Below are 25,238 nucleotides of genomic sequence, written 5' to 3' on the forward strand. Positions count from 1 at the left end.
CGCTGGAGCTTTTAACACAATAAATAAATTTTAGCATACGAAAACAAAATGGCGTTGTATAAAATGCTCAGCCGAAACACTGCACAAAATCAAGTAAAAGTTATTGTAGATTCCAGCAATCGCAGGAACAGGTAGTTAGTCCATAGTTACATTGTCAGATTTCAGTAGAATACAAACAGAGAGGAAAGAATGTCTTTGTTGGCGCACTTAGGAAATATAATATTAAAATACAACCTTTATTAAATTTCAATAACATTTTATGCCTCTTAAGTGAAATATTAAAAACAATTATGTGAATAAAGAAAATGTGTATATCTTAATATATAACATATTCTCGCTTACTCACTCTATTACAGCACAATTTAGTTCTAATGTGTCCTGGTAAATTCATTGGATTGTTCCACTTTAAATCAGGTTAAGCTCTTTATTGTAATCCCAATATGTACAATACCCAATAAAATTACTGGAATACGATGTCACCCTGAGTGATTAATTTTATTATCCACTCGCTTACATACCCTGTATTGATTATCGATAAAGAAGAAGCTAATCCCTTATATTATTATCGGAGTATGAGTATATGAGATCACTTCATAGAGTACTTAGGAAACAGATCAGTTGATATGATAGTGTGTCTATTCTTTATAGAACATCAGTGTGTTCCTCCTACACACTGCTTATCATGGGGATATGTTAAATTAACAAATATAGGGCCTAATTCAGACCCGCTCGCGAGCGCTGAGCGCTCGCAAGCAGGTCGATGGTGCCCTAGTGCGCATGCGCACGACGGAGGGAGCTCCGTTGTGCGCATGCGCGAGACCCGCATAGCGATAGCCAAGCTGTCGCTATGGGTCTCGCACCAAAGGGGGCGTGCTGTCGATGGTGATGTCAGTGGGAGTGCTTTTGGCTCTATAGAGCCAAAAGCACTCCTGGGCTTGCAGCAGCGAGACCCTACCGCAGGGTCTCGTCGCAAGCCCGATGGTCGCGATGGCTTGACCATCGCGACCATCTTTTTGGCCGCTCGCATAAGCTGTGGGTGGGCACCCACAGCTATGCGAGCGGCCAGGAGGCCGCTCCAATTTTAGGTAGGAGGGCCCTGATTCAGAGTGAGCGCTCTGGTCAGAGCGTCCGGCTCTGAATCAGGCCCATAGTCCCAATTGACTTCTACAATATAGCTCAAATGTATTTGTATCATAAGACAATTCAACTTCAAATAGATCATATGTATAATTAAGGGGGTTTTCACTTTCGACACTGCGTATTCTTTCAATAGTTTTATATCAAGAAGTCTGTGGAGAGCTGTCCTCATATTTTCAAATGACTTTATATTTTATAATGCTCACAAATATTGTTGTTACTCTCTCTCCATAGATCATAATTCAAATGACAGCTTTTATCCCACTGTCAGATGATTTATAATATGTGCTCCCAGTGAAACCAATGATAATGTTCTTAATAAATCTGAGGCTCCTTTATTTAGATCCTTTTATATTTATATACACGCTCATCATACTCTATAAGTAGGCTAAACAATCGTTGAGATTGTGGATTTATCGTATTCCACAATTATATATATTCAATATATACACTGTTTCAAAACCTCAGTATGCGCTGTAGTGTTATTACATAGTGTATTCTCAGGATTTAATCTTTGCGCATGTGAGTAGTCCCTCCAGTCCGCGGATCTCCAGTTGATAACTGATAGAGAAGAAGGTATTTTGATGTTAGCGGTCACTCCAAAATGGTGATCCAGTGGCAGCACCAACTCCTTTGACGCGTTTCGCTTCCTTATTGGAGGCTTTATCACAGAGCTATTCTAATATCAAAATGCCTTTGCCTGTAAAATTACCTGTTACTTTGGAAGTCCAGCTGCGGATGCAGCATCACAGCTTTCCAAGTTGACGCTCTTTACGTCAGGTCTGGAGACCAGGGAGTGGACTTTGGCCCTGATTCAGAGCCGGACGCTCTGAAAGAGCGCTCGCTCTGAATTAGGGCGTTTTTCTTTTGTAGCGGCCTCCTGGCCGCTAGCATAGCTGTGGGTGACCACCCACAGCTATTACGAGCGACCAGGATGATGGTCGTGATGGTCAAGACCAAGGGTCTCGTGGCCGCAAGCCCAAGAGAGCTTCTGGCTCTAATAGAGCCTGAAGCTCTCCCACTGATCACTGGTGATGTCAGTGGGGCCGCCCACAAATGGCAGGCGTTCGCATGGGAACCCACCCCCACGCCATGCCTCCAAAACGGTGCGAGCTGTCGATCAAATTCGACAGCCGCCCCCTTTTGGTGTGAGACCCGGAGCGACTGAGCGCCCGTCACTAGCCGGGTCTCGCGCATGCGCAGTGGCCTAACATCGACCAGCTCGCGAGTGCATAGCGCTTGCAAGCGGGTCTGAATCAGGCCCTTTGTTTTGTCCTTACGGATGATGTGGTGAAGTCCCCATGTGGACAATTTATACTTGTGCATAAACCTATTCAGCACGTATAGTCTAGAAGAGGATTTTTTAGGTCATGCAATATACAGGAACTATATCCAAGTAGTTTGCTATTGTTAAATAGGAGATGAATCTATATGAAGTTTTGTTTTAATGTTATTGCTGCTATTGTTACATTTTTTTAATATATATATTATAAACTGATTTACTACCTAAATTGATTGGTGTCTTGATCGTTCATTCTACCATATCCAATAGAGATAATGATACTTAATATAACGTTAGCGCAAAACTCTTATTGTTTGGATTTTGGGGTGTCCAACTAGGTTGGTCACGGGTTTGAGCTTACACAGGCTCACACAGGCTCATAATTTGTTTTGCTGCTTTTTAAACTCCCCTTCTATACATTTCTGATTAGCTCCAGCTAAGTGTGTTGTTGTCAATAAAGCTATTCAATTGTTGCTCCGATCGGGCGCAAGTACCACAGACGCCCATTATTTCTGCTCCCACCCTCCACGGCGGTGAGCAGAAATGTGTGAAAAGTCAGCGCACCCAATAATTTAGACAGGTTTAGAGCTGTTTTACACGTCTAGACCCGGTGCATTTGGGCACCACATGTAATGGGTACCTCTGGCACTTGCTCCCGCCGGAACATCAATTGAATTTCCCCCTCAAAAGGAACAACCTTCTTTATAAGATGTTATCGGCTTCCTGTTCATAGGAAATGCAGGGGTAAGTGCTTTATATGGCATCTTACAGGTCGTATGTGAAGTACCATCTCCTTTATCTTCCATCTGTTCAGAAGTAGACCTGAAGCCAGAGCAGTCCTGCAATCTTTCTTCTATTGCTGACTCACTAACATGCCTATGTGGAAGAATCTTGATCACATAATTGTGCATGTCAAACGCCCAATCTCACTGTCCACCTTCTGTGAGTGGTGACTGCTAGTTCCTGTGCACTGCTGGATTCAATCCGCAGCTGGAAATTTTCCATGCACCGCACTACAGACCCTTCAAGCTCTGCATGTACACATCTAGCTGTATGTCATATTGCATTTGTGTGAGACCTAGATTATTTATAGATTAAAGGTGAGGACCTGCTATCAGGCTTCACAATCCTAGACCGTTTCTCATCTCATCATAGTTTCTCATCTCACAATAGTTCCAAGAAGAAGCTCGGCACGAAACACCAACTACCTACCTGCGCCTCCTCTTGCAAATCACTGTATTAGCAGCTCATTAACTTGGGGATAAATTTACTAAAGCTTGACTCTGATTAGTTGCTATGGGCAACATCTCCACTTCTAAAAACTCTCCCTTTAGTAAATATACCCCTTAGCGTGTGTAGGGTAAGGGCAGGAGACTCACTTTGCACTTCATGCAGAAATTATATGTTATACAGTATTTTGGGCCATTACAGTGCGTCCTGTTAATGAAGCCAAAGTGAGGGGGACAGGTAAGTGTCAAACATAAGGACGTTGTCATGGAATCCCCATACCTGTGCTTATTGGGGTTTTTATTGCTTGTTGGGGAAATATCATTGTGTTCTTTATATGCACATTAAACAAAGGGGCCATATGTATTCCTCTTAATATTTTATTACAATTGTACTCAATGGGGTGGGGGGGGGGTAATTCAATTGCTTGTTTTTTGGGGGCGTCTTAACTAATAGACGCCTATTAGTTAAGACACCCAAAAAAAACAATTGAATTCCCCCTACTGTCTTTTACAAAAGATTCCAAATATCAGGCTGGAATCCAAATGCTGATTGGCTAATTAAGAGTAAGTGAAAGTGGCCTGAATGATAAAACGGAATTTGCTGGATTCCTGTGTTGTGTGCCTACATTTTGTTATGTGACCTGTCTTTTTCTTTTTTGTTCTTTTTTTGAGTCTGTATAAAGAACAAAGAGGTAATTCTCAGTACAGTGTTGTAATTCTCAGTACAGGTAACAATAGTCCTATTACAGCAAATGGAAGTCTTTATTACAACCGTAAAATGGGAACACGCATCAAAGAGCTCTATGCATTAGCAGTCGTGTGACTCCAAGCTGGCTGGCTGAGAGCTGTGTAAATGCAGTCCTCTACATCAGCGGTCGCCAACCCGTTGCTCGCGAGCCACCGGTAGCTCGCGGCTGTAAGGGCGGGGTAGCTCGAGTCCCGCTATTACTATACCCTTGTTGTGACAGGCCCGGAGGCCTGCTTCAACCCCCCGGCGGCTGCACAATAGAAGTGACAGGCAAGGGCCCGTCCTCCCACTCCGCCTACTACCTAGGTTGCTGCGGCCGGCCCGTGTAATAGAGTTTTTACTAGTTGTGAGCCAGCACGATTGACGTCATAAAATCGCGCTGCGCCGCTGAAAGAGGAGCCGCGTCATGTGTGGACTGGACTGAGGCTAGCAACAACCCTGGACGGAGGAACAGACAGAACAGTAGGATGTAAGGTAAGTATCTTATTCTTCTCACATTATTACTGTCCCTGCTCTGTGGGGGAATGGGGGGGGTCGGGTACTTTGAAAGGGGGTGTTGGGCCTGTTCATCCACTGTCCCGCCTGCACAAACCCCCGCAACAGTCACCCCCCTTACCCCACAGCCCCCTGCTCCCTGCTGACATCTGGCTAATAACCAAATTTTTAATTGAAAAACAACAATGCATTTATTAATACAATGGTATTTATCACTGTATTTAATACATTCATTGTTTTTCTATGAAAAATTGGGTTATTAGCCAGGTTTTAGCTTTCAAAAATAAAATGTGTCTCTTCAAGACGTCTAATTTTTCTGAAGTAGCTCCCGCCCCAATTAAGATTGGAGACCACTGATCTACATAATAAAATATATAATGAAATAAAAACTAAACTGAAACCAAAAGGTGTAACATTTTTATACATTATCATAGGGAAACAAATGTGTTTATTGTATACATACACATTTCTAATTTATTATTTCATTTTCCTTTTACAAGTTAAGCGGGGCATATAATTACTGGTGGATCGGGACGATAATTGCAGCGACCGATCGGACGATTGGTCATTAAAAATTTTCCAATGGCCCCGTCTGATCCGATCATCGGTCGGCTGCGTCTCGCGGTAAATGAGCCGCCCGCCCGACATTCCCCCTGTTCCTTCACAGGGGAGGGAGGGTGTAATGTTTACCTCCCTAGGGAGCAGCACAGATATCGTGGCCAATAAACTGTGACATCTCTCACAGTGTACGGCCTCCATAATCCATGGCTCCAGCTCATGCAAAGTCACTTATAGTGTCCTAGGCACAGTAGATTAGTGCTTTTGTCGCAAAGCAATTGTTATAAAGTCATCAATTAAGCACATGGTTTCTGCGCGGTTCACTCGTATCTGACCTCCATCTTTTGCACTTTTATTCAAGTTAGTATCTAATTCGCACATAGCAGCTGTATGTACTGTATATTGCGTTAGCGATGCGAAAAAGACGGATATTTTGTGAAAAAGTCTATCATGGTGCGGCCTTGTTGCCAAGATTTGTGGATAAGTGTACGTGGAGGCATCTGTATAAATAGAAAATTGTTCTTACTAGTGGCCACTAATGTAGCTGATTCCGTTCTCCTATACTTCCTCCCCAGTGTATACATAGAGCATCCCAAATTACAGATGCCCCTTTTTGGTGATTTGATGGGCGCTCTGGGTGAGTCTTTAGCCACGTATCCACTTGCCAATTAAACAGCGATTGAACGATAACAACATCATTATCATTCAATCGCTCATTAATCGTTCACAAACCGGACATGAAAATGTCGGACACGACCAGCGATGCATGCTCCCGCTGGTCGTTTCCGACATCAATCATCGCCTGAACATGCAGGTCAGTCTGCCGATAACGACAGATTGACCATGGTCGGGGATGAGGGAGGATGCCTGCACTGAACGACATATTGTTCAGTGTGGGCACCTACAGGATGAGGAACGATTACAACGTTGTAATCGTTCAAATCTTCCTCAGTCGGCAAGTGGATATGCGGCATGACCAGCTAGGAAGACTCCACTCTTTCTCCATGACTCACCATCCCAAATGCTGGTCTCCTGTGTCTCACTATATTTATATGCTGAGTTTCCAGCACTCAGGTCGGGGCAAGGCAGATTGCCACGTCTCTTTAAAGCCGTAGGAAAGGGCAACCCTTGTGGCACCTCAATTTAGATCTACTGATGGTAATACTTTACATATATAAAATTTGCAGACATGGATTCAAAAAGTTGTGCCAGGAAAATTACTGGGTGTGTTAATAATAAAGTATTTATATAGCACCAGCGATTTTCATTTGGGTGTAGACATCTCATCACTGCCCAGCAACTGCTGAGGGAGGTCAAAAAACTAATTTAATACTAAGTTTAGCCATGTGCACAGTCTATTGCCCTGATAAGCTGAATGACCCTCCGCATCAGGTTTAAACCCCGTGTTACCTGGGATTTATGGGTCAAAACCCAGATGTGTGTCTCACTTTCTTGTGTTGTAGTGTTACCTTCCTGCTGGATGTCTTCCAGATCTGCGGGACAAGTGTCTGTGGGTTCAGGTTTTAACTATGTTTAGATTCCAAATTGATAGTGAAATATATTTGTGTTTTCACAAGCACAGCGGCAGATCATTGTGTTGTGTGCACAAGAAGATCCTCTCTCCTTCAAAGGTGGGAAAAAATGGAAACCTATTGATAATCTAATCTAGCTCATATATATGTCCAATCAAAGGTATCATCACAGACGTGGCTGATTTATAATAAGAGTTAGTAACACACAGACCTCTCGTGACGCCACAATAATACAGGAGTATAAGACCAATGCTTTGGGAATTTTGTGTAGGCCTGCGAACCCATTCCTAACCTTTTTCATGTACGTGGCGTAACGTTCATTTACTCTGGATATCTTTACATATAGTGTATCAATGTGTGTGTGAAGAAGTCATCAGTACATTTTTAAAGAGCTGTCATGTTCAGTCTTTCCAGAACTTGACAACCTTGATTGCTATAGACCAGAGAGGAGTTATTGAACGAATGTAATATTAGTAATATCCTTTATTTATGATATGCCAACATATAACACTGTACATATATAATGGTACAAGCAAACTAGGTAGAATTATATGAAACAGAAGGTAAAGATGGCCATGCTTACAATCTAAGTGGTGCCCGGGAAAACTTGATAACATGGTTTTCAAAAACTGGATTCCATTTAACACTTTAAGAAGCACAATTCACTGTGTTGACATCACGCACCTCGCACAGTTGTTGGGTTCGGGATTGTGGAGCAAACGGAAGAGAATATGTTTGCACTAGTTGCTAGGAGGGGTTGAGCGGAGCAGGTACGTCTGCACCCTGCACCTACTGTTGCGTAGCACTGCAAAATTCCATTTCGTTTTCTGAAGCAACGTTAGTAGAGTGAGAATGGTAGAGAGAATAAAGTTTGCATATATATCTGTCCTGTATAGAATATAACAGCTTTGTGAAGAGGGAGCATTAGGCCTCCCTGCGGTATCTTCTCTGCTCAGTTATGTATGAAGAATTTCAATCATTTTTCTGCTACAGCTCTGAACATTTCAGTGCTGAAAGGGGTTTCTGTCTTGTGTTTTTTTTTCTCTTTCCCTTTCCTTTTTACATTTTTTTTTTTTTATTTCTGCACTATAAGTAACTACATACTTTATTTATATGTAATGTGTGTGTGTGTGTGTGTGTGTGTGTGTGTGTGTGTATATATGTATGTATGTATATGTGTGTGTGTGTGTGTGTGTATATATATATATATATATATATATATATATATATATATATATATATATATACACACACAAACATATACATGAGGTCTGTCTAAAATGTTTGGTGAATGGTCTGATACTGTATATCTGTATGCAACTCTTGCAAAAAGGTCGCTCATGCGCACTGACATGCATGGACATGTGTGGACCTGCCCCCAGTCGGGGTTTGCCCGAGGCCGCCACCGCACTGCCATAGCATTCATATCAACAGAGTGTCCCGAGCAGTGTGCGTCGAACAGCAATGGTGCAGCGGCACAACATTAAGTTCTGCTTCAAATTGGGTAAATCGGGGACGGAGACGCACAAAATGTTGGTAAAAGTGTACGGGCAGGATGCTGTGAGTAGAAAATGTGTGTACGATTGGTTTGCACGCTTTAGCAATGGCAAGGAATCTGTGGAAGACGAGCTCCATTGCTGTTCGGCGCACACTGCTCCGGGACACTTTGTTGAAATGAATGCGGTGGCGGCCTCGGGCAAACCCCGACTGGGGGCAGGTCCAGACATGTCCATGCATGTCAGCGTGCATGAGCGACCTTGTTGCAAGCGTTGCATACAGATATATTAGACCATTCACCGAACTTTTTAGACAGACCTCGTAAGTAGTGTGTGTAATTATATATTTTACACATACATGCCGACTATCTGGCTGTTCCTTCCGGGAGGGAGCAGCCAGATCAACATTACTGGGGGTGTGTGGCCAGCAGACGGGGGCGGGGCCGGCAAGATGAGAAGTTTTTGCGGGTGGGGGCGGAGCCACGCGATTCGCGTCTTTTTGGCCCCGCCCCGCTACACACTGCCAATATTACAGGCAGTGTGAAGCGGGGGGCGGTGCCAAAATGACGCGAATTGTGTCACCGTCCCCCTTCGCTGCCGGGAGACTTCTGGTGGGACAGGAGGGGTCGGCAGTGGGACAGGAGGGGTTGGCGGCAGCCGGGAGACTCGCCTGCCATCCCGGGAGGTCGGGAACGGCACCCGATTTTCGGGCGGCTCCCGACCAAATCGGGAGGGTAGGCAAGTATGATTTTACACACACATATACACACATACTGAGTGGCCAAATTATTAAGAACATCAGGTGATTTTATGCATAGTGTCTATTCTGCAGATAATGCTGATTTAGGAAGTCTAAAGCTGGCCACACACTAGACCAACTTACATCCAACCATCCAACTAGTTGATTGGTTGGAATGAAAACCTGGTAAGGGATGAAAGCAAATGACAATCAGCAATTTGCTCCCAAACGCCGGAAAATGGACAAAAACTGTTGTTTGGACAAATTGTTTAGATCAAACATTTAACAAACTTGTCTGACAACCATTTTCATCTGTTTTCTGGCATTTAGGAGCAAATTTCTGATTATCAGTTACTCCCATACGTTACCAGATTTTCATTCCAACCAATCAACTAGTTGGCTGGTTGGATGCAAGTTGGTCTAGTGTGTGGCCAGCTTAACTCTGTGTAAGAGCAGAAATGCCGAGACTAATAGTTTATCACTCATTAAATAATGGATAAACAGCGTGATTTGATGAACTGTGAATGTGGAATGATTGTTTGCGCTCACAGCAGCAGTGCAAGCATTAGCAAAATGGCAGCCGCTGTCGCAGCTCATTACTAACACGGGTTCCGACCATCGCTAGGCACCCGGTACGCCGCGTCTCCTCGGCCGCAATGATTGATGGTCCTGCTGGTTTCTAGGCAACCTGGGAATGCCGGGCAGCCACAGGGGGTTGTGGTCCCGGCCGGGACGCCAGCTCTGCGATCAGTTCGGCTGGTCTCACTGGCTGCCTGCTATTGGTTCAGGTTCTTCTTAAAAGGCAGCCAGCCCTGCGCACCAGTGCCGGTAATAGCTTATGCTCCTATGTAAGCCTCTAGTCTGGATCCTGATTCCTGGTGTCTTTCCTGCGTGTGTCTTGTATGGTCTGTGTACCTGAAGACCCCCAGTCTGATTATAACCTGTCTCTACACCCGTGAGCCATTGTATATTTTAGCATATGCATTTTTTTATTGAATTACCACCTGCAAGCTTTTATAACCTGCTCCTAAGTGTTTATCAACTCTGCTGTTGTTTGTAATTGTACGTTACCTCTGCTATCAGTGATTATCTACCCCTGCTGTTTTGCCATCCACTCGCAATATATTACTGGCACTGCTCTGTAGTTATCCTGTCAGCAAATATGACCTATGTTGTCTGTATATTGCCTTGTTTATACTACTCCAGTCAATAATTATCCTGTGATTACCAGAGTATTGTGTAAGTTCCTCAGTTTTAAGACCTGGCGGCATCCTAAGTACCAGTGAGTGTACTCTAAAGGAACAATGGGCGGCTGTTATAGGCAGAAGACCTCCTGTAGTGTGGCTCAAGGGGTCTTATACAAATACTTTGATGTTTCATAACACACTGGTGAATTGTTGGAGGGCGGCAATTGTTAAAGTGCACACAGAGTGGACCAGCAGACAAAAAACTGGGTCCAAGCTTAAGGCCTGTGGTTGTAAATGGCTACCAGATGCTCGAGCGGAACGGAGAATGGGCAGACTTGTTCAGTCCCATAGACTGGCAACAGTGGATCACATTATGGATAATATGAATCGGGGAACAATTCAGATGGCCTCTTAATGAACAGTATGCTGCACATTTCATCTTATGGGCTGCAGAAGCCCTATCCGTATGCCATTGCTATCTGCTACAAGCAGCCTCCAATTTGCTCAGGAGCACAGGAATTGTACTGTACATTAGCGTTCCCACTATGCTGTTTTATTGGGGCGCTGCGCCCTGCCCGATTTCAAAAGGGCAGAATGTGCTCTGCCCCTTTTGGCGGCGCCCCGCTTTATCAGCCTGCAGGTACCGTCCCCACTCACGGGCCGCAGTGTCCCGTGGGTGAGGAAAACTGTGGTGTAGCGATCACCGCTGGTGGATATATGACAGGGGCATGTGCCCAGCATCTATTCACCGAGAAGGGAGAGCTTGGGGGCGGGCAGCCCGCCAAGACTGATGAAAGGGGGGCGTGTCTTAGAGACACCCCTTTTCTCATGACCACGCCCCCTATTTGGGCGTGCGCGCATTGGAATGCCCTTTCTCTAGGTCCAGCGCACTGCCTGGTGCCAGACCTAGAGTGAACACTAGTACATGATTGAAAACTGCTCATGTGGTCTGACGTAACAAGTTTTCAATTACACCATGAAGATGGTAGGGTGAGGATGGTAGGGTCAGCAGCATGACAGCAGGGATCCTTCTTGCATCGTCACGACTATTTAGCTGGTGGAGGCAGATGCGGTTCATCACATTTGTCTAATATTCCCCACAAAACACACAGACTGTCTGTAGAATCCATGCCTAGCAGAATTGAAGCCATGTTAATTCTTGGTGGACATATTAATTTGGCCACTCTGTATGTATGGTGTGTGTAATATATATATATATATATATGTATATATATATATATATATTATAATATTTATTCTGAAAAGAGGGGTGCACTCACCAGATTTACAAAAGGTTTCAAAAGTTTTATTCAGCAAAAAGTCACATACAATTCCATAGTGTTTTGGTTCCATATTTAGGACCTTTATCAAGATCTTACGATTGCTGGTCAAAAAACTTGAAATAGGAGAACTCCTTCTTAGAAACAAGGAGTTACTAGGACAGATGCCTTTTTAACCCCATTACTTTAAAAGCCCTGTTTGTGTGTTCTGAACACCATAAAGTTATAACCAACAAATATTTGACGTGAGAAGAAACTGGGTGCCAGACCTGGCAGGATAGCTGGGAACTTGTCCCACAGCTGAAGTAATGTTAACCGATGAGGGGCAGAACTATGGGAGACAATGGAGGCGCCTGCCGCCGGGGTGCAAGCTCTGAAGGGGCACCTCCTCCATTGTCCACAAAATATTCACCCCACTTAGGACTGTAACTATGTACCCGGAGTGTACCGTCATGGCCGCCCAATACATGGTACCCCTTCCTGGCACCTGAGAAACCACCATACACTAGTGGAGAGCTCCATGTCAGACCAGCTGCTGCTATCGTCTATCTGCCTGTCTGCATGCAAATTGCTACAATACAGTATCAGCGGCTGTGACGGGCACCAAATTATAACTTGCCTCCAGGCGTCTGGGATGAACTTAACGCCACTGTAACCGATGGTAATGCTCTGCCTCATTGTTTCAATAGCGCCAAAATATTCCAGTGCTCTGTACAATATGAGGGAAAAAAATAAAAATTTACATAGTATTAACAAATACTTTAACAGACATGAGGTTAGAAACCCTACTCGTTATGCATTAAGGTACTAGAGCAAGCTATTTATTTTGGTATATATTTACCTCCTGTGCAAGTATGAAAAGTATGTATGTGTTCTGCATTCCTGTCTGCATTTAAATCATGCAATGGCTCTGACCAGACATGATTTTTTTTTTTGTTACATTCCTAAACTTTGTAACAGGTAAAAAAATTTATTTCTTTGAGCAAATGTTACAAGTCTGTTAGTGACATTGTGAAATCTAAGGTCCTAGAATTAGTTGCGCAATGAAACCTTGATTGAGTTGAAGCCAGAGGCTTACATACAGCATATAGAAAATATAGCAATGCATACTTGCTGACATTTTTTCATATTCTCTCCAAAATATACTGGATACTGTGCTGTGAAACGCGTCATTGCATCCTCGTCCCCTTCTATACAATGCTGCGTCATCAACTCTCTGGCCCCACCACCTCACGAAAAACAAAACCCGTTCGGTTGGGGTAACAGACTGTACTACAAACATGTGTACAGCGCCTTCGCAGAACGCTGCTCAAGCAATATGATGTGTCTTTTCCCAGATACTATGAAGAACTGCAAGTCCCAGCATGTCACAGGCAGAACTTATTATGAGGGACTGCAGTTACATTTTTGGTACTTGTTAACTGAAATTCTAGGTGTGCAGAGGCCATATACCACATTGTGCCTGTATAATGAACAAGTAAACTTGTTTCTTGTTTACTTTCTTTTTTTATATCTATGGTGGAAATAATGTGGACTTTGTGAGCCTGTCAGTTTGATTCAGAAGTCAGGGAAGATGCGCTGTCATCAGTAGACTTAGCGCGTATCCACTACACGAGAAAAATGAGCGATTGAACGATTACGACAGCGTTATCGTTCAATTGTTCATTAATCGGGAAGTCCCACACCCTCACGCCTACCCTACTTCTACCTGTACTACCAACACTAATACACCCTCACACCTACCCTACTTACATTTATCTAAATGTATACTACCAACCCTAATAAACCCTCACACCCCCTATTCTCGCTTGTACTACCCACACTAATACACCTACTGTACTCTTACCTGTACTACCCACATTAATACACATCACACATACCCTACTCCTACCTATACTACACACACAAATACACCTACCCTAATCCCACCTATATTACCAACACTAATACATCTCACACCTACCCTACTCTCACCTGTACTACCCACACTAATACACCTCACAACTACCCTACTACCTATACTACCAACACTAATATACTCAACTCCTATTCTACTCCTACCTATACTACCCATACTAATACACCCTTACAACTTCCCTACTAATACGTATATATACCTGAATATAATATACCCATACACCTATCCTGCTCCTACCTATACTACACACACTAATACGTATATATACCTGAATATAATATACCCATACACCTATCCTGCTCCTACCTATAGTACACACACTAATACATATATATACCTGAACATAATATACCAATCCTGCTCCTACCTGTACTACACACACTAATACATATATATACCCGAACATAATATACCCATACACCTGTCCTGCTCCTACCTGTACTACACACACTAATACATATATATACCCGAACATAATATATCCATACACCTATCCTGCTCCTACCTGTACTACACACACTAATACATATATATACCCAAACATAATATACCCATACACCTGTCCTGCTCCTACCTGTACACTAATACATAGATATACCCGAACATAATATACCCATACACCTGTCCTGCTCCTACCTGTACTACACACACTAATACATATATATACCCGAACATAATATATCCATACACCTATCCTGCTCCTACCTGTACTACACACACTAATACATATATATACCCAAACATAATATACCCATACACCTGTCCTGCTCCTACCTGTACTACACACACTAATACATATATATACCCAAACATAATATACCTATACACCTGTCCTGCTCCTACCTGTACACTAATACATATATATACCCGAACATAATATACCCATACACCTGTCCTGCTCCTACCTGTACTACACACACTAATACATATATATACCCGAACATAATATATCCATACACCTATCCTGCTCCTACCTGTACTACACACACTAATACATATATATACCCGAACATAATATACCCATACACCTGTCCTGCTCCTACCTGTACACTAATACATATATATACCCGAACATAATATACCCATACACCTATCCTGCTCCTACCTGTACTACACACACTAATACATATATATACCCGAACATAATATATCCATACACCTATCCTGCTCCTACCTGTACTACACACACTAATACATATATATACCCGAACATAATATACCCATACACCTGTCCTGCTCCTACCTGTACACTAATACATATATATACCCGAACATAATATACCCATACACCTGTCCTGCTCCTACCTGTACTACACACACTAATACATATATACCCGAACATAATATATCCATACACCTATCCTGCTCCTACCTGTACTACACACTAATACATATATATATATATCTGAACATAATATATCCATACACCTATCCTACTCCTACCTGTACTACACACACTAATACATATATATACCCAAACATAATATACTCATACACCTATCCTGCTCCTACCTGTACTACACACACTAATACATATATATACCCAAACATAATATACCCATACACCTATCCTGCTCCTACCTGTACTACACACACTAATACATATATATACCCAAACATAATATACCCATACACCTATCCTGCTCCTACCTGTACTACACACACTAATTCATATATATACCCGAACATAATATACCCATACACCTATCCTGCTCCTACCTATACTACACACACTAATTCATATATATACCCGAACATAATATACCCATACACCTATTCTGCTCCTACCTGTACTACACACACTAATACATATATATACCCAAACATACAAACATAATATACCCATACACCTACCCTACTCCTACCTGTACTACACACACTAATACATATATATACCCGAACATAATATACCCATACACCTATTCTGCTCCTACCTGTACTACACACACTAATACATATATATACCCGAACATAATATACCCATACACCTATCCTGCTCCTACCTGTACTACACATATTAATAGCAGTTCTCACTCTTTACTTCTTATCTGTCAAGAAAAATATTAATAATGTATTGCACACTTTGTTCAGTAAAATAGTTTGAATAGTAAATCAAAGTTTTATATATTAGTCAATTGAAAAGATATACAAGGAACACTTTAAAAGTGTCCTATAGGACCAAATGAAATCATTCAACAATTAATCATTGCTTATATTCCTCGTCATGCAGTGATGATGTGAATGTTTGTGCTGGACGCATTTTCCTAAATGTCATCTCTTGTGTGTTCCCTTATTTTTGGAGCTCTGGTTGGCACAGCTAAGCTGGATGTCCATCTTGGGACGCCCATAAGTCATTCAGGGCAGACACATTATTTTTGGAGCCTGGATGCTTTTGCAGAATTAGTTGTAAACATTGCTGGTCTGACACATACTCTACATAGCTGGAAAGCCAAATCGGCCAAATCTGTGAAGCCAGACTACAGAGAAGAGATTCCTGACATAATAGGTGATCTTTTTTAGAAACAACATAAGTAAACAGGTGGATTTCTGGAGAGAGCTTGAACAAGAATAAGATGAAATCCTACAAACATGTATATATCCGAACTTGTGACAGATCATTATATTGAGCCTCATCCGTGATGTTGTGTCCATTGTACAGGTTCTAGAGGAGAGGCCTGCTCTGAGTAAATAACTTAAATCTCCACCAATTGTAACACAAGGCTTTTATCCCCCGATATCTATTCTGCAGGTTTAGCACAACCAGTTGTTTCACTGTAGATGATGGGAGATCTTTCTGGCTTCACAGTAAAATCCTAAAATGTATATGTTTAGATAAACATATAATGGGGGGGGAGAGTAGACATTTTGGGTCTGATACGTAATGTCGATGCCACACGCTAGTTTGCACATACCTCCCGGTGGTTACCACTCTTGAAGCTGCATACACACACAATGATTTTGTTACCAACGATTTTATGAACGATTTTCTGTCAGATTATCTGTCAGATTTTTTAAAGTGTGATGAACGATTTTTTGGAACTACAAATGATTTTTGCATATTCCCTTAATGAAAATCGTTGAGTTGACAAGTCTGACTGAACTACAAACGTGAACGCGCATGATCGATTATCGTTCATCGTTTGACTCAGAAAGTCAACGATTTTTTTAACGATAATCGTTCAAAAAATCGTTGTGTGTATGCAGCTTAAGATTCACATGCACCGAGATATGCAATTTCTTTGGGCATTTCTGGGTAGTAACGGGGGTGGCTACAGCCAGACGCAGGCGAGTTGCGAACATCTACTGCGTTTTAAAGACTCATTTGCAGTGACACAGACAGAGATTCTGTAATACCGTAGGAGTGGTGCAGAATCAATGTTTGATGGGGGGGTCCGATGGTGCACGCACAGCTACGGATTAGCGCTGCAGCCAGTGGGCATCTCAGTAAGAAGAGCATTGGCCGCGACATTAGCGTAAAGACGCAGTCATGACTGCGGAAAAAGACGAAGTTGTGGCTAGTACTGTGCCCATTTCTGAATCTGGCCATTAATCGAACAGCCTAAAAAACAGTAGATATTTGTATGGCCAACGATATCTGCTTTCCTCCCATCCTTCCATTGCTCAGCCATGTTCGGCTGAGCAATGATCGGATCAGTCGGCCAATTTGGAAGATTTTTCATGCCTGACCGTCCGATCAGCACTGATCGGTCACAGCCATGCACTATGCAAGTATAGTCCATTCCGCCAAGTTTTGAAGCTTATTTTGGTATGAGCGTCATTTTTCAAGAATGCTTTAACTAGTGTGATATTCTTAGTCTCTGTAAAACATTGGAGTGGACTAGCCCTTTTGCTTGATTAGTGTCTGGACACTGAATGAGTGGATCAAAGGCTATCCCCATGCAGTCTAACAGGTGATTGGACCTTTTAATTGGAAACTTGGGCCTTTTAATTGGATTGTATTAATTATATTGACAATTATACTATTTATTTGTTTTTCTCTTGAAATAAGTCTGTTTTAGACTGTAGAGCAGGGGTGGGGAACCTTTTTTCTGTCGAGGGCCATTTTGATATATATATAACATTATTTGTGAGCCCGGTACAGGCCATGACCCTCTGTGTGACATCACACAGGGGTGGGGCCACACTCGCCGGTCATTACAGCAATGCCCGGAGCATCCTGAGGATGCTCTGGGGAGCTGTAAGGGCAGCGGTGTGACTGTCTGAAGCATCCTAAGGACGCTCCACGTGGCACTGCTGCATAGATTCTGGCTGCAGGCTGCCATTCTAGGCACCCTGCTAATCAGATGAGGCTAGCAGAAAAAAAGCTCAGAGGGACAGACCAAATGATTCTGGGGGCCTTAGGTTCCCCATCCCTGCTGTAGAGTCTACAATCTGAAACTGTGTAGACATTTCCCTGTGTATATCTACATATACACATATATACTATGTTGCTATTTTTCTGTAATGTTTTGGAAACGTAAGAGGAAATATCAGGGTACAGGTCTCATATTTCTAGGTCGTCCTCACCAGCAGCATTTTCTGAGAAATCTGTCTTTGATAGGCAGGTATGAAATGTTTACATTCTCACTAAAATATGGCAGGAATGGTCAGTCTCTATAAGAGCACGTTCCACATATATGAGTTACTCTCCTAAGCGTGTTACACATGCTTTTAATCTACAGCTTCCTTCTTTGCCTTCCTACGGGATGTGAAGTAGTGCTAAATCTAAGGTTACCAGTCTTTTTAGCCACAGTACAGTGGTGGCATGCGTCCTACACTAGGAAATATTTCTGCCCAATGGTAATTAGGTGGTGATATAATACTGCATCATAAATTCCTTATTATGAGTTGCATGTAATCTTGTGCAGACACCTACTTATCTCAGAAAATAAATACACCTATCACTATTCTGCTGTATAGATTAGTTGCTGGGGGGGACTTTTATTGTTTTCGGGCCCCCCCCCCCCCCCCCCCCTCCCCTGCATGTCTCTGGAAGTTGGCGGTGCTAGATCCGGCATGTAACCAGTTAGATTTGCCAGCAGTTATAGGAAAACTCCGCTTAAGTTTATCCCAGGGCTCCCGTGATCGCATAATCTTGCATTAAAACTTCTATTAGGCTAAGATGGGGAAAATGTTTAAAGAAACCGGCAGATATAGCGAAGTGTAGATGGGCTATGTAAATGGTGCCAACCCATATTCAATGCAAAAGTCTCTTCTATTTATAATCAGCCGGCAAACCCTGTAAATACGACCTCTACATGAAAAATGGTCTTACATCCAACATTAATACAGGTTTAGTCTCCCATATCCAAATATTCCGAAATATGGAATCATTTTGGCATGACTGAGATAATGAAACCTTTGATTTTTGATGGCTCAATGTACACAAACTTTGTCTAAGGCACAAATTATTAAAAATATTGTATAAAATGACCTTCAGGCTGTGTGTATAAGGTGTATATGAAACATAAATGAATTTCATTTCTGTACACAAACTTTGCTTGAACCACAAAATTATTGAAAATATTGTATCCGATTACCTGCAGGCTGTGTGTATAAGGTGTATATAACACATAAATACATTCTGTGTGTATAATGGGCTCCCATTCCCAAGATATTTCATTATGATTTGCAAATATTCCAAAATACGGAATATTCAGTTATCCAAAATACCCCTGGTCCCCAGCATTTTGGATATGGGAGACTCCACCTGTGTATATATAATGTAGAAATATTATGGGTCAGTTATTATAGCAATGATGGGTATTTTTATTTTTCTACGTTCCAGCTGTAGGTGAATTTCTGCTGTTATTCTCCCCCACAGCTGGAGGTTGCCTATAATCTTACCCTTGAACCTAAAATACTTTTCCAAATTCCTAGAAGTCAAATTAGCTCGGCTTCTCTTCCAGACAGCTTTTGCTGTAATCCATTGCGTGAGATACCCTGTTAGATAGGTGGATTCCTCTGGACCCATTAATTTACAGAAGTATGCAAAACGCTGTTGGTATGTCTTGTGGCCCCTCCGCTGGAAACTTCTATGGTTTTAGCAATCTAATTTGACTTACTGGAACACCTCTCCTATACTGCTAATATTTAGAGTCCCATTGATATGATTTATAATATGCAACCAGCTTTACTTTTAGTATTACTTTTTCAAACATGTAGTTTTAGTTTCTCCCATAAATAGTCCCTAAGGACATTCTTGGCAGTTTATATTAGGAGATTATACATAGTTAACAATTTTTTCAAATACTTTCCAGAGACACTATGCCGCTGAGCAGGTTCAACAAAGCATGTCGCATGCCGAATCAATCCGTCATTACATATTTATGAATCTTCAAGCAGCAATTCCAGATAGTCTTTTTTTCTCTTTTTTTTTTTTTTGTGTAACTTTAAAGGGAAAGTTAAGTTCCTTTATTAGTATGCATGTGTTAATCTCAGTTTTAAAATCTCCCTGGATGGAGCAAAGTATGGCTCTGTCACACATCATTCTCACTGCTCTCAGCATGTACGGGAAAGGGGACTAGGGAGAAGGAGAGGGGGGGTTTAATAGTGGACAGAGGAGCTCATTCAGCCCAGGACGCAAAGCTGCGCTCTCACGTATCTAAAAGGGGCCGGGTCTGCAAATGCTGCGATCACACTGTCTGGTGAATGGATGCCCTCTATGCCTTAGAGAGCGATGGCAGTGATCGCTCGCCGGAGTATAAAAACGCCCACCTTTCTTTTATAGCACACGTCATCTGCAGGAAGTGTGATTAATCGTGACATCGAGAGCCATCGGAGCTGCACGCAGCACTTGAGGTAGACCCTACCCCACCGCAAGCACTGCAATCATTGCAGACTGAAATATAGTGACGTGTGCGAATTATGCACACCCATAAAACTCAGTTTGGACGGCTAGACACGCCTGCGTTCTCAGCACCACTCCCCCGTTCACAAGCACCTTCCCCTGTTACCACCCACAAATGGCGCTATCTGTCACTCAAAGTAGCGCTCAGTCTGTGTACTACGAGCGCACGATTCCCGGCCGCAGTGACTGGTTCGCGCATGCGTACTTTGATGCATGCGCAAGTGTGCGATGATCGCCCATAGCGTGCGTTCGCAGCTTAGCGAACGTGTCTGAATCAGGCCCAGAGTTCAGAGGGGCTTTCCAAAGCTGCTGTGCTCACCAAAATCTTGTCATGTGACTGTGGTTACCATGGTTGCCCTTAGATGTGCAGAAATATAAATCATTACTAGAAGCCTGAATATAAATAATAGCATTTTTCAATGAAAAATGGTGAGTACCAGGGTTATTTTTTATAGCCTGCCACCGCAACTGGCAGCTCTACTAATTCTCCTGTTGGTCATTCCTGCAAATGGATCATTTTATACATAGAAGGGGTGCTCTAGACTGAACAGACCATTCCTCACATAAACAGAAGAGGAGAGGACCAGACAGATCAACTAGAAGAGAGACTGGACATAAAAAATATATATAGAGGAGAGAGAGATCACACACACACCCACACACCCACGCATCTATACACATACGTACACTAGTAAACGTCACAGACCTTTATGAAATTATATATAAATATATTATGAGGCTTTGTAGGTATACATTTAAACGGTCGGACTGATAGTTCTCATTACCTTGTAAGGACTGTATTTTTTTTTTTGAACAAAGAATAATGTTCCTGTCTGTTCCCTTTACTGCACCATTACGTGTGGTACAAGTATCTAAAAAGGCATTTGTAGAGTTCAACTTTCTAAACCAAAATACAGAAAGCTTTGTTCAAGGGACTTTCTGTCCTCCTTTTAGAATGCTGTCCTGCACTTAACACTGTCCTAAAACATATTTAAAATTAATTTTCTCTTTTTTTTTTTTGTCGGTACCAGCAGCTCAGTGTCAATCTTTCTACAAGGCCTTGCCACTTGTTATATATCGAGTGCTCTCATGGGAAACAGCAGAGCCACCAACTGGATAGGCTCCATGGACCTTGCTAACCAGGACTATTTTAAAATAGCATTAACTTTGAAAAATGTGTTTTATGAGTATATTTAAGGAACGAGTATTTCCTCTTTACGTGTTTAGTTAGTCTAAGTACACAATTCAGAACACCCATAAAAATACCCCTTTTAGGTCATTTTTTCTTTCATAGACCTGGACAAGAATAAAAACTACTGACCGGAAAACCACAGGTGGAAGTGGAGGTGTGTTTGGGTGGATCGCTGCTGGTGATATAATTAAGGGTTTGGGGTTAAACTCTTCCTGTAATGACATCACTCAGGTGACCACTAGTAATGATGGCTCTTATTTTCGCATCCGTTCTTTTTGTGGCACTGGTAAAATAATTCAAATGCACTCTGACTCACACGGAAATCTGAAGTCATTTCATACATTTATTTAGTCTCTTTAATTCCCTCCTTTATCACATTCTTTTTATTTTAAGTTTGCCAATAAAACTCCTAAGCAAACCAGACAAGGGGAGAGTGAATGGCCTAAATGGAAAGTAAATACTCAGTTTCCCCTTCTGACATTTATCTGCCTTCTATATCCACAAATGGCTATAAATCGAGATGGTGACAGGAAGCCTTATTTACCCTGAGGTTATTGTTTATCCATCTGCCATTGTTGGTGCTTAGCGTAACTGTTGATCTCGCAGCTTGCTGGATGCTTGGATGCTACTGGAGGACAGTACAACAGGTTTATATCCTCTGCGGGATGTAGTGGTTTTACGTCTTGACTGATGTTGATTGTATACATTTTCTATTAGTTTGTGGTCATGTCATGTACTCGTAATAGTATTTGGTACCAGTATTGCTTTATTGAAATATATCATAAATTGTAATACTTTCGAAACATTTGGGCACAAAAAATAAGTCCCAATCGCCTAATAATAGCCACTTTCTAGCAACCCATACCATTTATTGGCAAATTTACCATGCACCTTCTATTATTGGTATTTGGGTGTCGAACATGTGTACTTATGCTGTGGCTCTTGCATCATTATTCTGTTTCTATGCCAGAATTTCTTGGTAATCAATTTAGGCTCCAGTATTTACCACATGGCACTCTGGGTCTCATTCAGACCCGCTCGCAAGTGCCTATGCGCGCAAGTGGATTGATGTTGTGGCCCTGCGCACGCGCACCGGCCGCACTGTGTGTGCGCAAGTCCCGGAGCGAGAGAGAAATTCGCTCGGGGATCACTACAAAAGGGGCGGCTGTCGATGGTGATCGACAGCTCGCACCTTTTTGTAGGCGGGGTTGGGGGGTGGCTGGCCAAATGGAGGCGTTCCCGACAGAACGCCTGCCGTTTGGGGGCTGGCCCACTGACACCACTCGTAATGTCAGTGGTGAGCTTCCGGCTCTAATAGAGCCGAAAGCTCACTGGGGCTTTGCGGTAGACGAGACCCTACCACAAGGGTCTCGTCACAAGCCCCGATGGTCGCGATGGTCTTGACCATCGCGACCATCAACCTGGCCGCTCGCTAAAGCTGTGGGTGGCCACCCACAGCTTAGCGAGTGGCCAGGAGGCCGGCTCTTTAAAGAGAAGCGGCCGCTCTCATTCAGAGCGAGCACTCGCATTTTGCGAGCTGCTCTGAATGAGGTCTTCTGTCCCCTCCGTGTGAGCAAAAATCATTTTGTTCTAAACTCTTGCACTGGAATTACCGTTCGCTCTGGTCTCTCCTTTGCTTTACAGGCCCTACCAACAAAATGGTCAGAAATCTTCCAATCCTCAACAGTTCATTTTGATATCCCACCTTGACTTTACTATCCATATTTTCTTGCATCAGAATGTGACCATTTGTTCTACATCTACCTACATAATGTTCTTATTTCTTGCAATTAGGAAATGGCAGTAAGGGCTTTGAAGCAGACGGGGAGCAGAAGCATTGAGGCGGCACTGGAATTCATCAGTAAGATGGGGTATCTGGACCCCAGGAATGAGCAAATCGTCCAAGTGATCAAGCAGACGTCACCAGGTAAATAGCTACATGTGAGGAATACATGGCATGTTGAGACATACACTACACAGTGTATTACCCTTATTTACAGGGATTGTTTTGTGTATACTGCTTTAAATACTTAAGTGACTAATCAACCAAAAAAAAAAATACAAAAACATTCAGAATCTTTTTTTTTTTTCTTTTTTAATTTAATTAAGTTGAGCATATTTTTTAAAATATATTTATCTATTTAGACCCCAAAAAATATGTCTAGGGAGTGTCTCACACCCCCATGTGTCCAATGGCCCTCATTGTAAAATTACCTCCCACCCCCCAGTGTCAATAGATCCCACAACAGCAACAGATCCCCAGTGGCATTACCCCCCCCCCCCCCACACCCCCTAGAGGTGATAGATCCCCACCAATGGCTCAACCCCCCCAACTTACCAGTCCATAGGCTTGACTTTATTGGTACACACCTCTCCCCTGCACACACATTTCTTTATATATGTGTATACTACTTACCTTCCACAAGGGTCAATAAAAAATTTTTGAGGCATCATTCTCGTTCATTAGCCCCAGCCACGGTGTGCAGTCGGGATGCCGACGGTCTGAATGCCGACCGTCGGCATCCCGACGGTCTAATCCCGGCAAGGGTTTAATGACAGGCGTCGAAATCTCGACGCCTGTCATTTTACGTACAAAGGGAGCCCGGCATCCCGATCAAAGGTAAGCCGGGCGCAGACAGCCGCAGGGGGGGGAAGGTTAGGGGCTCCCGGGGGGGATTTAGGGTTAGGCACCCCCCCTCCCGGCACGGTTAGGCTAGGGGAAGGGGGGGGGGGTTAGGCACCCCCCGGGAGACTTAGGGTGGGGTAGGGACTTGGGGGGAGGTTAGGGTTAGGCACCCCTAAGGGAGGGTTAGTGTTAGAGGGGTTAGAAAGGTTAACGATACTTACCTTAATTTAAAATCGGGATTTTCACGCTTGCCGGGCTGCCGGGATTTGAATCATACTGATTCCCCAGCCACCACCCCCCTTCCTCCCACCATGGCATTTCTCCTGCCCCACCTGTAATGCAGAGCGCAGCAGGGCGTGGGTCAGTCCACGCTGCTGAAGCTGATCTGTGCACTGTTTTTATTTCCTCATTTTATTTTAATTATAAAAAATGTGGTTTATATACAGGGAAGTAACTATACATAGAATAGATTCAAATGTTTAGTCATACAATATGGTACAGTGGGACACCATAAACAACAAACAGGAAAAGAAAAAAAAATAGTTTATTTGTAGTTTATTTGTTGTGAAAGGGTGAAAGCAGGATGATAGGTAAGAGGGTCATCTATTCAGCCAAGTTGACCAAATCTGGCAGAATTTGTCTTCCTTGCCATGGAGGTGGTAAGTAATTTATTCCATGTGGGCAATAAACCATATGTAGGATGTAAGTGAAGGAACACTGGAAGGGTCACCCTGCTTCCAGGATGTGGCGGCACCAAGCTGCTGCAAGGTTGTGCATGGCTAGTTTTGCTGTGTGTGGGTCAGTAACTTGGAGACGGTAACAGAGTAGGAAGGACCATAAATCCATCTGGACCGGGCATGAGAGAATCAATGTCAAGAAGGTCTCTTCTAACTTTGTCCCAGGATAAAGATATCTTTGGAAAGGACCAGACCTTTATCAATGTCCATACTTCCTGCCAACATACAGCAG

The 25,238-nt window shown here is 42.9% G+C and overlaps 1 protein-coding gene across 3 annotated transcripts in view; it reads left to right on the forward strand.

Annotated features, from left to right (window-relative positions):
- The window catches only part of LATS2 (large tumor suppressor kinase 2), a 71,959-nt gene that overhangs the window by 23,195 nt on the left and 23,526 nt on the right, over positions 1-25,238 (forward strand). For all 3 annotated transcript variants that reach the window (XM_088458597.1, XM_088458599.1, XM_088458598.1), the window contains one exon: positions 23,438-23,570. In XM_088458597.1, the coding sequence (XP_088314723.1) occupies positions 23,438-23,570 (133 nt within the window). The remainder of the gene's footprint in view (positions 1-23,437; positions 23,571-25,238) is intronic.

Source organism: Taudactylus pleione, unplaced genomic scaffold (genome assembly GCF_031769625.1).
Source record: "Taudactylus pleione unplaced genomic scaffold, aTauple2 ptg000842l, whole genome shotgun sequence".
NCBI lineage: Eukaryota > Metazoa > Chordata > Amphibia > Anura > Myobatrachidae > Taudactylus > Taudactylus pleione.